We start from the raw sequence: 14,436 nt of genomic DNA, 5'->3' as shown, positions 1-14,436 counted from the left end.
GAGAGAACAAGACAGGGCACGGGATGTGGGATTGGGTAGGGCTAGGAAAAGACATGACATACCTGTTTGTTTCAAAAGTTCTGCACTCGTGCTACTCCGTACTGCTCGGTCTAGACACAGATGGAGAGAAACGCTGTGGCTGAAGTGTGCACAGCCAATGTCCCGGAGGGCTGATCTCAAGTTATACCCCGAGCCTTATGAGCCTGGAAGGGAAGATCCGAGGGCTCGTGTGTCTATATATAAGGCTACAGCATAATTAGAATGGAGACGGTGGCGTTGTACCGTACACAAGACGCAGATCTCAACGTGAACCAATTCGTGTGGCTGGAGACCTTCAATGGCTTGTGCCACAGGATCTTGACGAAAGGGAGACTGAAATAGAAACGAGGAAGGGGGAGAAAATAATAAAGAAACGGGACGGGCTGAACCGATTGGCAGAGATCAGACCTGGAATGGGTTCGGCAATGGATCTCGACGTGGGTCTCCTTTTAGTAGGAAGGACTTTTCCCCCTGGGACGACAAGGTACAATTGTACCACAATGAAAACGGTTTGGTACTTCCGAGAGGGATAAGGTTGCGCTGAGGCTAATTCTGCACTAGAGGGAAAAGGGAGCGAGAGGAGCCTTCGGAAGCCCCGACGTTGAAAAGAAGAACAGAAGATCGGACTCGTTAAGGACCAGAGTATAAGAATTTGTCATTGGGGTCCATATCGCACCACCGCAAGGGATGCTCAAATTAGAGACTCTAATTTTTCAAGCCACATGGAGACATGAATCATTTGGCGTGGTCCGAGTACCGTGCCATCTGCGTGTGGCAAAGGTGCGTTGTAGATCGCGAGAATCCTTTTTACTGTGTGGGTACGGATGGGCCCAGTGGAGCCGGTGAAGACCTGTGAGAAATTGTATTACCCGGAGAGCCTCTTTAGGACTGGGCCAATCGTGCATTGTGGCAGCAATGCATGACAGATGTTGCCACCAAGGGGAAGAACCCTTGGAGCACGGAGAATCGGAATAACGGTGTAACGAGTGGCCGAGACAGAAAAGCACCGGGACTCTAGAAGGAGACCGAAAGAAAGAGAAAATCGAGAAGTGTCCGTGTGTGGAATGAATTCCGTGCAGAAGTGTGTAAGACGCCCGCTGTACCTCTGGCATAAGGCTCCCGGGACGGCCTATCAGGGGGAGGGGCGGGTTCTGGATCCAGCGCCTCTCAACCAAGAGGGGAAGCTCTGGGCCGATGGAGCCGGTCTGGCTACACTCCCACTAGACTCGATCATGATCCCGCCAATGATAACGGGGAACCCCATCGTTCACCTCTTTTGGGCAGGTGAAGATGTGTCTCCTGGGTATACACATAGTGCCGAATATGGAGTATGTCGTCTGCATCCTTGAGTTGCAGTTTTCAACGTGAGTGATTGGGCATGGTCTTTGGCTGTGACGTAGATGAGCTCATACATGTCGAAACGGTTCATCAAAGGTACATGTGTAGCAATGTACCTACAGACCGACAATCCCGAGGCAGAGGGTCAACCCAAGTTGCTGGGAATTTCGAGCAGTGACAGTTGGGTTTTTCCACGCAGTGGATCATTGGCGCAGATCAAAGAAAGTACGGAGTACACATACGGAGTACTTCGTACACACTCTGCAAACAACGCACCAATCATAAAATGCACAGATCCATAATTGGAATTGGTTGGGAATTAAAAAAAAGAAAAAGAACGGTAAAAAAGAAGAAAAGAAGGGAGGTTCAGCGGCACTCCACTGAAGAGTCCGGCATCTCAGGCCAGCCAATCAGAGACCGGGCAGTTGAACTTCAACTCTGGACTTCATAAACCACACACAGTTTATACAGTATATTTGACCTTCCCAATGGTGATGCTGTTCTGTCCTTTGTCCTGTACACTGTCAGAGCTTACAATGTACAGTACAGTAATCACATGTACAGTACGACTCTAGTTCAAGCATGTCTACCCACTTCCACCCAAACGCCCCCCGTCAACGCCAATCAGAACGGTCAGCAACAGCCACATGTCTCCCCTGCGGTCACTCGATCATTTCTCCAACCTCTCCAATCTCCAGTCGGTGGTCTTCCTGGGCTGTTTGATCTCATGTCGTCTCCAGTCTCCAGTCTCCAGTAGAGCCCATTGCTCGTGTACCTTGCATCTGACAAACCCGAACGTGCCAGCATCCTCACTTCTCCAACGACACTGGGTACTTGCGCATACATGGAACATACACTTGTTCAATGGACATTGCTGTGAGAAGATGGACAAGCACTGAACACGGAACGAAGTACTCGGGACATGCTAACCTGAGTGATCTGATTGGTGGAACCATTACCGGAGTACTTATCCGAGTCAGCTGATCTCCCGAAGTACAGAGTGCCGAACAAGTCGATACATTCTACTTGTGTACAACTACACAAGTCAATACTCTTGCTATACTTACTGGAGGATTGGGGACATTTCATATATTGTCCCTATACCTAGCACAACACTACAAGTTCACAGATCCACAGTTTAATCCGACCTACAACCTACTGTACATATGACAACGGATATTATGATATAAGGGTACATCACTCCAGCCGCGACGAAAAGGTACATACTGAAGTGGGAAGAGCGCGCTGGCGGTCTGACATCGCAGACAAGACGACGGGGGTGCTCAGTGCTCGGCGGGATCGGGGAGCTACGCAGGCCCCCAGGACTACCGGAATAGGAAAGAGATGCTGTTCTTGCGAGAGGTGTAGATCCTTGAATTGCTAAGCTAGGGGATCGCGAGCATAAGACGCCAGAATTAGCCACAGCACCGCCCCTATGAAGTGGCGCGGTCCCCCCACTACAATACGTGACGGGGACGATCCTACAGAAACGGAAAGACACCCGCAGAATCAGGCGCCACAGTGACACCTCAGGCGTCATGGTGGAATCATGACGTCATGGCTGCGTGCCTCCACTCCACCAGCTCCGATGTTCCTGACTCTCTTCACCAACCACATCCTACGATCTACCGTCTGTGAGGATCAATGACCCGAATGGAGTCCACTGACATGAGGGGCTTGACCCCAAACTGGACCCCTATACATTGTATTCCAATGAGAGCAAATCCCAATATCATTTTCACTCCAAATCCACCGCTCGGATCCGCCTAGCTGGATACAGTAAAGGGGATCCATCTCAAACGCGTTGACCCCTTGGAAGCATGCGCATACTCACTCGATCATTGCACTGCTCCACCAGTCTCGCAACCACCTTTCCCAATCAGACACTCGTCCGCCGATGGCAGTGCTCCCTATCTGGCACAATCGATCGATATCCCGACATCTGATTGGACCAGGGAGAATGACACACGATATCAGATCCTGGGACTGGCGGTCTTCACCAAAGCTCACTGGCCCGCGCTACGTGGCCCCCCAAAAAAGGCGCAAGATGTACATTATGAGGTGTATCCCTCGCAGATCAGCAGGGTTTTCCCACTGTGAGTCAATTGCATGAGGGCACACAGCCACCACATCCTTACACTCCGAGGCACTGAGAACCAATTGAGGCATGGTGGATGGAGACCCTGTCTAGGATTGACAAGCTAGGTGCCACTATACCGTTGGGGAAGTGCAGGTCTTGCCCTTCCTCGGCCACCGCCAGACGCCACGCCCCCACGGCGGTGCAATGGGTCATATGAGACTATCGTCAGCTTCGCTTCGGTCGGTGGAGGCTTGTGTCTGTCGCCACCGGCAGGCAGCTTCATTTCAACCTGCCTCGGGTCCGAAGCATGGGGGTGGAATGTGAGGTGAATTGCTGAGATCTTCCCGCGGCGCCGAAGCCTAACGTTGCCCAAAGTAAGTACTTGCATAGAGTAGAAAGAGCAACAAGGGACGCGGGCCGACATATCGTACACACTGTATTTCAGGTTGCAGATATGTATGATTTGAAGGTCTAGAATTGGATACACCCAATGTCATTTCTCTCAACAGGTAGGAATCTATAGCACATGATTAGGTAGTAGATATTGAAAAAAACTGTCCATTGAGGCTATCTCTTACACCGACCGTTTCCTCATTTACTAGTTAACTCCACGCCGAAGAGAATTACATACTACATAGAACCAAGGAATTTGTTTGGCAAAAGGGAAGGACAGCAAGCCAAGCCCATAGTTGAATTTTGCTTTATGCGACAAGAAAGACCAGCAAAAGGTCGGTATCAAAAATGACACAAAAGGAAAAGAGAGTCAAAGATCAAACATAAAAGGTCATCTCCAGGGGGGGTCTTCAAGGTAAAAAAAAAAAAACGTTCATGCAAAGCTCATTAAGCCCAATATAATTACGATTAGGAGGCGGATATAGACAAAAGCCATTCAGCGATCGATGCCAAGGGAAGCAACCTTCCCGGCAAACCGAGCCCCGGCACTTCCCCGTTTCGACAGTTTTTCTCGGTCTTTGTCTCTGCTTTCCGCAAGAGTGGGGGTGTGCGCCGGTTCCTTGCTGCGGATGGTGGGGAGGGAGCCCAGGGTATCGTTGGCGGAGGATTTGCCGCCCAAAGGCGGGGGTGGGACACTGAAGGCAGAAGTGCGAGCAGTGCGTTGGCTGAGGTAGAGTTGGGCGGCGGGTGAGAGGGGGATAGAAGGGGGCTGGGGAGGGATTTCTGCGCCGTTTTGGACGAGGAGTTCGGCGACGGGGAAAGGTATTGTTTTGGCGGATGCCCGGGAGAGAGAGGTGGTAGATGTCGAAACCGAGCCCGGGGAGGCGGGATCTGCGGCAGCGAGGGCTAGGAAAGTGGCGTGGGTGTTGCGGGACCGATCGGTGATGTTGATGTTGGCGCGGAGAGCCAGACCGTACAAGACACCTGTGATGTCGTTCTTTTTGATGGAAGCCAAAAGGGTTTCGTCGGGTGTTGCAAAGCTGGAGCGTGGAGATGGAAGACCCTCGATATAAGCTCTATCGACGTACTTGGCCGTGATGAACTTCAGACGCTGCTCGCGGGTGGAAGCGGCATTTGGCTTGAGGGCTTGGTCCAAGGTGGCCTCCCAGATCATGTTGCTGACGCGGTTACCGATCTGCAGGAGGATCTCGACAATGTCATTGGAGAATGAATGGACATCCAAGGTAAGTGAGCGAATCTTGGAGATGTGCGTGCCCAGAGAACGGTGAATACCACTGCATTCAATGCAAAGCACAATTCCGAGGTTGATGGACACCCATTCAACCTTGGATGATGACCCGCAATCCGCACACCAATTATTGCCCTGGTCCGAATCACGTATGACCTGGAGGAGTTTGGCAGGATTTTCTTCGAAATTGTTGCTGTCGTGCCGGACGTAGCTGGGGCGTGCACCAACCGTTGTTCGACGGATCACGCCAGCGCTATTGCTGGAGCTAGAGTTGGAATAACCATGATGTCCGGACACAGACGAGCTCTTTCCGGTTAGAGCGGAACCAATGTCTCGACTGGTGGTATCGTTCTTGGACGAAGAAGGTGGTGGCGTTCCCTGGCCCTCTACCGCACTTTGAAGTGCGTTGTTGATGGACCTGATCCAATTGGACATGTCATCTTCGGATGTAGCTTGATAGATTCGCTTGAATTGAGGTGTGATCACCTCAAAGCAGAATCGACGTTCAGCATTGCGAGCTTCACGCACGGAAGCCATACGCAAGTCGATTGGGTCCATGTGCAGGTCTAATTTCTGCTTCCAGTTGCTGTATTCAGACAACTTTCCTTGATCCAAGACGATCCAAAATCTGCCGAAGATCAGTACACCGCACACTTCACACTTAACAGAGAGGGTCCATGAGCCGTTGTTGCCACTTACTTATGCCATGCCTGTTTATTGATGCCCTTGGGATCGATATGTGACCCCAGGGCGAGACAGCGCCCACAAAAGACCTTCTTTCCTTTGCTGGCCGCCAGTACGATCAGACGCGAAGCTGTTCTGTTCCTCCAAATCTCTGATTCCCTTGAACCGATTCTGATTCGGAGTTCCTGCTGCCGCCGGGTTAGATGCAGGCGCACATGTCCCTGCAGCGGATGCGACAGAGCCTGCATTTGCCTGGGACGAAACCGAAGAGGAATTGCTGATCACACCTCGGAGCTGAGACCCTGTGCTATCAGCACGGCCAAGCTCGACCTCTGAGGTGCCCCCATTGGACGGTCCAGGTGACACGACAGACGCAACTGCAGCACCCGCCACCGCGTCAGGTTCAAGGTACGGGTTGCTGCCGTTTTCCAAAGCCCGGCGTTTCTCTTCACGCTCAGTGCGTTGGAATTGGAATTCCTTGTCGGCCTGGTTTACCTCGTGAATGAGGGCATCCAACTGAGGGGTCATGTCTTCGACATTCTTGGCAGTTGCTAGGAAATTCTTGGCTTGGAAGTCCGCGTACTTGGTGAGGTGAGAGAGAACTTCCTGCTCTTTGCGACCTCCGTGGAGATCTTGCATGAAAGAGGAGTAGTCGAACCGCCGAAGCTCGAAGTTTCGTCGTTTCACCTGATACTTGGAATCGCTCTCTGCGCGCTTCTTCTCTTTCAGCGAATCTTGGCGCTGACCCAAATATCGGCTAACATATGCATAGTAGTCACGACTCTCTTCGTCCCACTCTTTCTTTTTGGCATCTGCTTGCTTTATATCATTATGATAAAGCTTGATCAGGGGTTCGATGACAAGCTTTTGAAGTTGGAGAGTGTTGAGCTGCTCATATTTCAAAATCTGCCGAGCGATTCTCTCAAAGTAGTGGTCCAAAGCGGGTTGAATGGCATTTGCGTTGGAGGTGGACGCATCGTTCAACGAACCGAGGAACGCCTCCACAGCTTCGTTGCAACTAGCCTGCGCTTGCTGGGCACTTTCGGCCTTTTTGAGCACCTTCTTGATCTTCGCGCGCATATTGGTCGTCTTCGATTCGAGAGCTTTCATGGTCGCCCGGAACAGGGGCCCATCTTCAACTCCACTCATCTCGTCGCCTGCCCGTGAATGCGGGAGATCCACCTTGGCCGGTGGCGGGGGAGGGGGTGCGGTCGGTGGAGGAGGGAGCGCCTTCTCGGTCGGCTCAGGGGACGTGGGATCGGTGTTATAGGTTGATTCTGCGTCGCTATAGTGCGACAAAACGGACTGGGTGGATGGTATGCGAGAGCGCGGGAGGACGGGTAGTTCCAGCTTTGGGGAGCTGAGCTGAGGACTGGGACTCGGGAGCAGGCGCGGGGAGTTATGCACCCAGAAAGAGAAGTGGGCGAGAGTGTTGAGACGGTTTGTTCGTTGATCGTAGTCCAGAAAACTGCAGCTGTTGCGCCAGCCGCCACCCTTGTCTTCCATCGCTTTAGGGGGCTTCCAGGCCCAGGACCAGTCGAAGGTCACGGAGGGGGTCCCGCCGGTCGAGTAGTCTCCGATCAACTGAACATTAGAGTTATTTTGGAGGTTTGGGTTCGCATGGAACTCCCTCGTGATCAAATTATCCAGCTCCTTGGAGTTGGACGCATGAGCGAAGGTCAGCCCCGTGAGGTTGGTATCCGCCACCTCGGGCATGGAGGTTGCGACTCCATTGACGGTAGAACTTGCGCCGGATCCGACTTGTGTCTGACGGATGATAAAGGTGAAGTTGAAGATTAACTCCTCGTCGTTCGACAGGCGCAGCATAAAAGTCGGGATCGAAGCGGAGGAGGGGGTGTCCGGGTCCTATTTGAGTCATGGTCAGCCAGTGCACGAGTATCCGGACATCTTCGCCATGCGCACCTGAATATATTCGATGGGAGTGTCGTCGCCGACATCGCGCTTTGCGGCGAATCTCACCGCAGGGAACGCGTTAGGGGTCAGCGTCAAAAGTCGACGCCGGGGGTGCTTATCGTGACCGATGCGATCGAGACTACAGAGATTTTATCAGTACCCGCATCCCTGGGCGATGCGATTTCACCTACAGCGATTCTGATCCTTGAAGAACAGGTTCCCCGCATCGTCGAGGCGGCTGGCGACATTCCCCATGATGGCGGAAGGGGATCAGGTCACGGCACGAGAAAGGGACCAGAGGGACCAGAGGGACCAATGGCCATCGGTGTAGACAACGGATGGCCTTGAGAGGATTGCCGAGGAGTGACTCGTCATTCAAAGTGAAGTTCCAGGTTGTGATCAAAGGAAGAGAGGGAGAGCTAAGTAGGAGGGGGGGCGAGATCTCGGAGAAATGCACTCAGGCAACCACTCCGAAGTATAGTGCAAAGCTTCTTTTCTTCCTCACTCCATGGTGATATCACCATTTCTAGCGAGTTACAAGAGATATATTTATTAGGAGTTGTTTATAAACAGGTGTATTTATGTATTGGCTTAATTTCATATTTCGATTGGTACGGAAGAGAGCTATCATCGACTTCGGGTCCTCTTCCTTACTCTCTTTTCAGCTGTCTTTTCAGCTGTCCTTCCAACTGATCGTGAAGTATTTATGATTGATCGAGTAAAAAAAGTATTGGCTAAGCTGTGAACAGAGAATTAAGGATTGGGGACAAGCCTCAGTACCGCGCCCACGCGCGGCCAAAAAGACGATTAATAACTAAAACAATGGTATCAACGGTCGTAAACATCGTCTTGGTTCCAGACCAAGCAGGAAACAAAAGAAAAGGAGAAGAGACATCACGTCGCCAGGCTAGGGTGATCAGTCACGGCACGATCAGGTTCAGGACGCTGGGAGGCTGGGATGGCCCCCGTGGACACTGCACGTTCCCGCCCCGAGAAGTAGCGATGTTTATGTTTGTGTCCGTCGGGCTTCTCGTCCGCCTCCACCCATCGCATCACCTGCCCGCGCAGATCACGCATCTCGTGCACGCGACGAGCCAGATCGCCGCGCTGCTTGGGTTGGCCACTGCGCTCGTTGAGCTCATCTTCATCCGAACTGGAAATCGACAAGGAAGAGACGCTGCTCTGTTGAAGGAAGGTGATGACGTTGCCCTCGTTTTTCTTGAATTCACGCTGCTCTTCCTTAAGCTTGCCCATGCGCTCTGCATCGGCCTGGCAGTCGAGAGTGGTAACGTGAAGTTCGGGGAAGTTGAGGGAGAAGAATTCGCGCAACAGGGGCAGCTTTTCCGCGTTGGGGCGGTAGGTTCCACTGTCGTTGTCAATAAACAGTTCGTAGTCGGCGGGGTTGGTCGAAATCGGGATCCCTTCGTCACTCCGACCCAAATCCCCCTCTTCCAACTGGGATTGGTCTTCTTCCACCGGGTACTCGTCCGTCGGCACGGTGCTGGACTCGGCCTCGGCGCGTTCCGCGCGGCCTTCGGGGGAGTTGTGGCGATGGCGGTACTTGCGACGCCGCAGGAAGAATTCACCCGAGTAGGCGATGTAGATCGACACGTCGCTGTGCATGGTGTGCTTGCTCAGCATGTCAATGCCAAACTCTTTGCCGGTCTCAGTGAAGCGGAGTTGGCCATCCAAAGTGAGCACGTAAGTAAAGATCCGTCCCCCTTGGCCATAGTGCGCAAATTCGAGGAATTTCTGAGAAAACTCGCGACACGGAGTGAGGAAGGACCCATGCAGGGTGGTACGATCAAAGTTGTAAATGCGCTGGTGTTGGTGATGAAGTGCTTTATGTAGGATTCGTCCCCGCAGGCTCTGCGCCTGGAACATGCCTGCCACGAAAGGTCTGAACTCTACATAGCGATGATATAGTTCTGCTGGAACGGGTCCTGTGAGCTGCATCTGGATAGCTTGGAAGCTATACGGGGGGTTAGTGGACAGCAGGGAGGAAGAGAGCAAGAAAGACAAAGAGAGAGAGAGAAAGAGAAAACTCGAAAGGGGCCACCAACTTGTAACGACTTATTGACTTGCCACTGCCATCGGTACTTTGAACTTGATCTTTGATACCAGCCAGCCTACCAATCAACGGAGAGAAGTGTTTAAACCAGTGATTGGGTCCAATCGTGTACATCTGGCCGCCATTCTTCCCGGGGGTCTTGCCGAGGCACTCGATGCTGACCGTCAGCCACGATTCCTTGTGGTGACCCGTCGCAAAGGCTGTCACATTAGTAAAGACATAAACGCGCTTACTCCCAAAGCGCTTTTTCACTTTGAAGCGCTTCTCCTTGAATCCGGCCCAGGTATCGGAGAGGGCCGGGACATCGATGAAGGCGATGCCGAGTTTATCATCGTGATCCGCGGGGTCCTCATCCATGAGGTGGCACTTCAACTGGAAGCCGGAGGCGGGGACATGCGCGACAATCCACTCGCAGTCCCAGGTTGGATTCATGTCCTTGCGCACGGTCGGGGTACGAAAGCGCACGGCGGGGTCCTGCTTATGACGCCTCGGGAGGTCGACGACCATGTGCGCACTGACATAGGGGTCGGAGGAGAAGCTGCCAAAGTCTGCGACAGGCAGGTCGTCCGCGCGATGGAAGGTAATCTTCAGGGTATACCCGGGAGGGGCAGGTGGGATGGGCGTGGCATCGAAACCACCTGCCGGTTGAGAGTCCTCATTCATAGTGACTCGACGATGAATCTTATCAGCCTTTTCGACGAGTTTAGGACCATATTTGTCAATTGGATGGACGGGCAAGGCCCTGGGTGTATCGTCCATAATGTATTAGCGAGATGGTGAAGGGCAATCTCCGAGTTTGCGGTTCAGGATAAAAATACTCTGCGCGGACCCAAGGTTAGTTCAGAGGCGATCATCTAAGGATAGACCGAATGAAATGAATCCCAGGAAGAGTGAAACCCATAAAAATGGGGGTTGGGGGGAGGGTTCAGCCTTAGGGAAGATGTCGTACGCCAGCGCTAGAGACAAGATATGCGTACTCCCATCGACTAGGACGAAGAAGGTAAGGATGGGCTCAGGCAGCAGAGATTCGTCGGATGACCTCATCGCAAATAACCCCGTGCCACGGTTCGTTCGGGCTGGTTCCTCTTTGTGCCTGGCTTTTTCTTGGCTTTCCCTTTCAGCCTTATACTCCGTACATCTTACTCGGTTCAGCCCTGTAGGGTCCTCTTCCAAGATTCCAGGGCTGACGTGTTACAGATTAATTAAAGAAAAGAATTATTGACATAATTGACATGATTGAAGAAAGACAAAAAAAAAAACAAGGCTGGATTGCATTATGTTATTACACTTTTCATGAGGTCATATGGTTCGATTCAAAGGCTTCCTTGCATAACGAGTGAACAAGAAGCCCTGAAGAATCGGAAGAATCAGGATGAGAATGATCAAGTTCCCCGGAAGAGGAACGACATGTCCTCCGGGGTGAGCTTTTCCAGCGCCGCCGCTTGGTCCTTGTTCAGGGTACCCCGAATGAGATTGGCCTTCTTCTCTTGCAACTGGATGATTCGAGACTCGACCGAGTCCTCAATGCATAACCGTGTGACCACACACGGCCGCTGCTGGCCGATGCGGTGGCTCCGATCGGCACTCTGCCACTCCGCCGCGGGGTTCCACCAGGGGTCGATGATGAACACCCGCGACGCCTCCGTCAGGTTGAGCGCCACGCCACCGGCCTTGAGCGACACGAGGAACACTTCCACCTCCGGCTTGGTCATGAAGTGTTCAATCGACTTTTGTCGCTGGGCCGGGGTCATCGATCCATCCAGCATCACCGTGTTGAATCCCGCATGCCGCAGACGCCACTCCACCAATTGCAGCATGGAAGTGAACTGCGAGAAGATGATCGATTTCGGCGTATGGCTTTTACTCCTCTCTTGGAAGAGCTCGTAGAGTAACATTTCAATCTTGGTGGACGAGGTCCAGTTCTCCATGGAGATACGATTGATGATAGAATTCTTCTTCACCGAATCCTCGTATTCCTCCAAGGTCGGTTGCTCCAGATCAATGGATAGCGCAATATGGCATCGGGGGCAATCGACATGCTGACTGTCATCTTGGAATGACTGAATGTAGTCCTTGGCACACTGGCGGCAGAACTCGTGGCGGCACTGGGACCGAATCGCGTCCTCGGCAGGCTCGTCACAGACGGAACACACCGCCACGTTGAACCCAGCTTGCGTCTTCTTCTTGAGGATGAGATCCGGGTGGTTGGCCACTTGGCGCATTTGCATGATCAGACCAAAGATATTGGCGTAGTTGTTCAACATGACACCCTGACTGACATAGGTGTCAAATTTGCGCGTGGAGTTGGTCATGATGCTGCGCGAGAAATCATGTTCGATCTCCCCGAAGAACTCATTGTGCAACGTGATCCGCTTGGGCGGCAGCTCCATCGACCCGGTATGGTCCTCCTTCATGCGACGGAGCATGATGTGATCCGTGATGAGACGCAGCTTGTCCAAGCCAGCCTTGCGCTGGGCCTGGGTCCGACCCTCGGTGATGGGGTTGAGAATCTCCTTGTTGAACACGGAGATATGCTGGAAGCCCGTGTGGGAACATGCGGTACATTTTCCCTCCGCGTTCTGGGTCCACTGAAGCTGCTCGCAGGGGCAATTCTTGCAAAAATAGCACGCAAAAGGTTTGACCTGTAAAAAGCGGAGCAGGGAGAAGAATTCTCCAATGCGGTTTTGGACCGGTGTGCCAGAAAGACACCACTTGTAATTGGCTTCTAAAGCAAAGCAGGCTTTGGCAACCCCGGTAGTGCGCGATTTGATACTATGTGCCTCGTCAAGAACGAGGCGATGGTAGTGTACGGCATGGAGAACACTGTTAGACTTGACAAGGTCCTCTCCACGGCCAAATCCCTTTTCCTGCTTTCGGTACATGGATTCCAGGCTGGAGTAGGACACCATGATGACATCGTATTTGCGAACGTCGGCTTCGGTCAGCTTTTTGATTTTGGGGTCTGAATTGTGAAACACAAGTACTTTCAATTTGCCGTCGGTGTATGCTTTGATCTCGGCCACCCATTGCATCAGAGCGACAGGAGGCACCAGAACGAGCGTGGGATCGGGCTGAGGATAATCAGACATGATGAGTGAAACGGCTTGGATTGTCTTTCCCATGCCCATCTCGTCGCCCAGCAAGCCACCCCGGTATTGGGTTTGTTCTTGCCGGATCATCCAGCTCAACCCTTCGAGCTGGAAGGGTTTGAGATTGCGGGTGATCGAGGTGGGTTGCTTAGCTGCCTGTGGCGGAAGCACAGGCTGTGCTTTCAGAAGCTCCCACATGGTGCTGAGGACTGGGTGCGTCTTCTCCAATTTCTTGCGATCTGCTTCTACGCGCTTGGCCTTTCGCTGCTGTTCCCAACTGGGAGGAAGATCCTCTTCTGACTCGTCACCGTCTGCCTCGCCAATCGGTCTCTGAGCAGCCGGCCGAGCGGTAGATTGGCGCCCCGCTGGGACGCTCAAGGGATCCAGCTCGTCATCAGAGGTCGAGGCCTCAGATGAGTACGCAAGTAACGAGATATAAGAGTCGTCGGAGTCAGCATCCATGCCTAATGCCTCTTTGGGTGTGAATTTCACTTGTTTGAACGGTGGCACGTCATACTCCGCCATCTGGAGAGCATGAGCCAACGCAGCATCTTCGGCATCGGCATCTGGAGCATCCGCAGTAGCAGCGGACCGCTTTGTCCCTCTTCTGGTGGCCAACGGTGCATCTGAAGCTGACGCATCGTCATCTAACCAGTTAGTTGCGGCTCGTTTAGTCCCTCTCTTGGAACCTGACGCTCCAAGCGACATCGCGCTGGTATTTAAATTTTTGGCACGCTGAGAGGCATTGACACGGGTTGAGGCCTGGGCATTGGCAGTAGATCGTTTCGTTGGTCTTTTCTTGGCCAGCGGCAGATCAGAGGCATCATCATCCGTCGAATCCTCCACGGCTCGATTGCCCTTGGCTGACCCTCTCGTGGACGACGCGTTTGCCTGAGTCTTTTTCGCGCGCTGAGAAGCATTCGCGTGTGGGGCCTTGGAGTCTGAGTCTGTGGTGATAGGCCCAACGCTCGTGGCTGGTGTACTGTAAGCTGTGGATTGGTTTCCCCCGAGGACTGGGAAACAGAGTCACTTGGTGACTTCTTCACCGGTATGACCACCGCAGGCTTCTCCACCGGCACAGGCACTTCTTCCGCCAACACGTCCGATCGATCGATGGAGTCATCCCCATCAGTCTCAGAATCCTGTATGACGCGCTGGGGCCGAGACTGAGAAAGGGATGACCCACCTGCTCGCAGGGGTCCCGATCGACTCGATCGACGAAGGTATGAGGAATTTTTCAATGACGTATCACTGACTTGTGAATCGTCCGAATCAGGGATTGTGGCCCTGGGTCTGAGTCGGTTCATGTTGAACTGAAGCGAGTGTGAAGGGAAGGAGTGGTAAAGGAATAGCGTGTGCGAGCGAGCGTGTGTGTGTGTGTAAGGATTTGACTATCATAATCCATATGTCAGTGGGAGACCTTGGTATATATCAGGAACCTGATATAGATGAGAAGTTGGATTGTCATACAGTTCGCTAATGACGCGGCGAGGGTATCACGGTGTCTGGAGACGACACAGGGCAAAGATGGGACGAAAGAACACAGGACTAAAAGGACAGAATTTGAATTAATGAGGAC

General features: G+C 52.7%; 3 protein-coding genes across 3 annotated transcripts; all 3 read right to left on the bottom strand.

Annotated features, from left to right (window-relative positions):
- Positions 1 to 4,346: 4,346 nt before the first annotated feature.
- On the bottom strand, positions 4,347 to 7,952 carry N7506_001394 (putative ARF GTPase activator (Csx2); the record flags this gene model as incomplete). The annotated part of the gene is made up of 4 exons (XM_056950690.1): positions 4,347 to 5,727; positions 5,866 to 7,649; positions 7,707 to 7,836; positions 7,885 to 7,952. The coding sequence occupies 4 exons, from the start codon at positions 7,950 to 7,952 to the stop codon at positions 4,347 to 4,349; spliced, it is 3,363 nt and encodes a 1,120-aa protein (XP_056816605.1).
- Positions 7,953 to 8,591: 639 nt separating this feature from the next.
- Positions 8,592 to 10,527, bottom strand: N7506_001393 (C2 domain protein; the record flags this gene model as incomplete). The annotated part of the gene is made up of 2 exons (XM_056950689.1): positions 8,592 to 9,669; positions 9,761 to 10,527. 2 exons carry the CDS (start codon positions 10,525 to 10,527, stop codon positions 8,592 to 8,594), a joined length of 1,845 nt encoding a protein of 614 aa, XP_056816604.1.
- Positions 10,528 to 11,150: 623 nt separating this feature from the next.
- On the bottom strand, positions 11,151 to 14,164 carry N7506_001392 (DNA repair protein RAD16; the record flags this gene model as incomplete). The annotated part of the gene is given in 2 exon segments (XM_056950688.1): positions 11,151 to 13,870; positions 13,888 to 14,164. 2 exon segments carry the CDS (start codon positions 14,162 to 14,164, stop codon positions 11,151 to 11,153), a joined length of 2,997 nt encoding a protein of 998 aa, XP_056816603.1.
- Positions 14,165 to 14,436: the final 272 nt, after the last annotated feature.

Source organism: Penicillium brevicompactum (assembly GCF_028827555.1).
Source record: "Penicillium brevicompactum strain IBT 35665 chromosome Unknown utg000001l_segment0_segment0, whole genome shotgun sequence".
Taxonomy (NCBI): domain Eukaryota; kingdom Fungi; phylum Ascomycota; class Eurotiomycetes; order Eurotiales; family Aspergillaceae; genus Penicillium; species Penicillium brevicompactum.
The sequence above is the reverse complement of the archived record's forward strand: the minus strand, read 5'-3'. Positions and strand labels throughout refer to the sequence as shown.